Here is a 2,500-nt window from a genome sequence, read left to right on the forward strand (position 1 = left end):
GTTTTGCTTGAAATCAAATAAGCCCGAGCGTATTCTCCCGGGTCAGCGTGGGTTTCCGTGCAGGTCAGCTGGGTCCTTCCTGTCCTCTGGTCCTTTCTCTTGTTCGGTTCTTCCTCTCTGGTATGGAAAATGGGGAACGTATGAAGAGCGTCTGAGGGCCCCGCGGGCAGCGGGGCATGCTGTCTGACATCCTGAAGACTATTAACATGTCACCCCCCACCCCCCCCACCCACCCCCATCACGGACTTTCCTGTCCCCTTATTAGGCCCCTTGGATCAATCAGCGAGGTCATCGGCTTGCTTTCATTCGCCGCCCTCCGAGGAAAGCATCCGACTGCTCCACCGCACTGCTTGTCTGTGTGTGTGTGTGATGTGTGTGTGTGTGTGTGTGTAGGTGTGTGTGTGTGTGTGTGTGTGTGTGTGTGTGTGCGTGTGTGTGTGTGTGTAGGTGTGTGTGTGTGTGTGCGTGTGTGTGTGTGTGTGTGTGTGTGTGTGTGTGCGTGTGTGCGTGTGTGTGTGTGTGATGTGTGCGTGTGTGTGTGTGTGTGTGTGTGTGTGCGTGTGTGTGTGTGTGATGTGTGTGTGTGTGTGTGTGTGTGTGTGATGTGTGCGTGTGTGTGTGTGTGTGTGTGTGTGTGTGTGTGTGTGTGTGTGGTGGAGAAAAGCCCAGATCAGCTCCTCCAGCGGGGCATACAGGGCTGGAGGAGTGCCACTCCAGGCTCTCGCAGATATTGCTGCCTGCTGGCTCCACCACACACCACTGCTCGAGGACAGAGAGAGAGAGAGAGAGAGAGAGAGAGAGAGGGAGAGAGAGAGAGAGAGAGAGAGAGAGAGAGAGAGAGTAGTAGACACATAGGTTGTTTGTCAGGCTTGTGGATGGGTCAAATGGTATTTGTGTTCAGAGCTTCCATGTGCAATTGTGTGTATGTGAAACATCTCAGTAGGTGTGCATTATTCATGAATGTTTGTGTGTGTGTGTGTGTGTGTGTGAGAGAGAGAGCCTGTGTGTCACTCTATGTATGTATGTGTGTATGTATGTGTGCTCATGGGCAAACATCTTCAGACATCTTGAGACTTCATGTAAGTGTTTGTGTATATGTGTGTGTGTGGGGGGGGGGGGGGGGGGTCATATGGTAGTGTGTTTGTCGAGCAGTCTTCCTCTTTACAGTGGGAGGTCAACTGAGCGGTGTGGTCTCGCTCCGCAGGTTCCCACTGATGAATCGCTCTCGGCAGCGTAGTGTGATATCGACTGGGAGAATACATTACCCTTCATGATCCGCTCAATTAACACAAGGCTCAGCGTAATGATGAATCACTCGCCCCAATAACGCCTCAGGAACACCGGCAACAACCAGGAAAAATGAGCGTACAGATTTCCTATGATCCCTCCCATGTCACTCAACAGAGGGTTGTGAAGCGCGGAGTGTGTGTGTGTGTGTGTGTGTGTGTGTGTGTGTGTGTGTGTGTGTGTGTGTGTGCGTGTGTGTGTGTGTGTGTGTGTGTGTGTGTGTGTGTAAAGTATTCAGATGATGAGCAGTGCTGATGTGTGTTGCTCTGCATGTTGTGTCTCCGCAGGATGTGGATGTGGAAACAACAGAGAGTGGCAGAGGACGAAGCCCGTATGACCCTAACAGCCCCATCACCGCCACCAGCTCCCGTAAGCTCATATTGCCCCTGCAGTGCATTCTGGGTGCTCACCACCAAACCACAAACCAGTATGGAAATCATTTAAAGATGTCACATACCATGTGTTGCACTTACAGGCTATACGAATGAAAAAACTACAATGGTACATTCTATATTTTTATCCACATACGCTTTCAGAACCTCGGGTATATGTTTATCAAAAATGTCCATACATATTTATTTCACATGTACTCCTGTCATTGCAGTCATTCAATCAAAGCATTGTAGGTTACCTCGACAACCCGATCAGGGGGATGCTTTTAATAGGGTAGCTCAATGCTGGAGAATGGGGGGACTTTTGAAAATACTGTGACCCTGCTTCAGACATCCGTCTGTCTCTGTTTCTCTTCGCTAATGCCTGCAGCGTGCTAAGCATGTCTGAAGCTCTGAAAGGCAGCGGGCTTTTGATTTTGACTGACATATACGCAAGTGGCTTCAAGCACATTAGCTGCCAAAAGCAATAGAGTGGTAAGGCATTTTGGCAGCTAAATTCTGTAACTCCCTCCATCTTAAGAGCCCAAGCCTGGGAAAAGCCCAAAGGCAATAGAGCAACATTAATTCTATATCTGGCATGTACCGCCCCACCACCACCACCACCACCACACACACCAACCATTTCCATCCTCACCCACACTCCCTCTCTTTCTCTCTTGCCTTTTATCTCCTTCTCTCCCGATGTCTATGGGATTGTGCTTTTCACCTCAGGCACTCATCTTAGGAAAAGGTTTTCGGTGGTTCCACCTCATTTCTGTTTGTGCCGGGCTCATGTATATAAAGCACCTCTAGCTAAAAACCCCTCAGCTCCCTCGGATAAC

The 2,500-nt window shown here is 49.8% G+C and overlaps 1 protein-coding gene across 1 annotated transcript in view; it reads left to right on the forward strand.

Moving 5' to 3' along the window:
- Positions 1-2,500, forward strand: part of sema3e (sema domain, immunoglobulin domain (Ig), short basic domain, secreted, (semaphorin) 3E) — a 46,199-nt gene that overhangs the window by 25,438 nt on the left and 18,261 nt on the right. The window contains exon 5 of the mRNA XM_031565371.2: positions 1,575-1,656. Coding sequence (XP_031421231.1) covers positions 1,575-1,656 — 82 coding nt within the window. The remainder of the gene's footprint in view (positions 1-1,574; positions 1,657-2,500) is intronic.

The sequence above is a fragment of the Clupea harengus genome, chromosome 3 (assembly GCF_900700415.2).
Source record: "Clupea harengus chromosome 3, Ch_v2.0.2, whole genome shotgun sequence".
NCBI lineage: Eukaryota > Metazoa > Chordata > Actinopteri > Clupeiformes > Clupeidae > Clupea > Clupea harengus.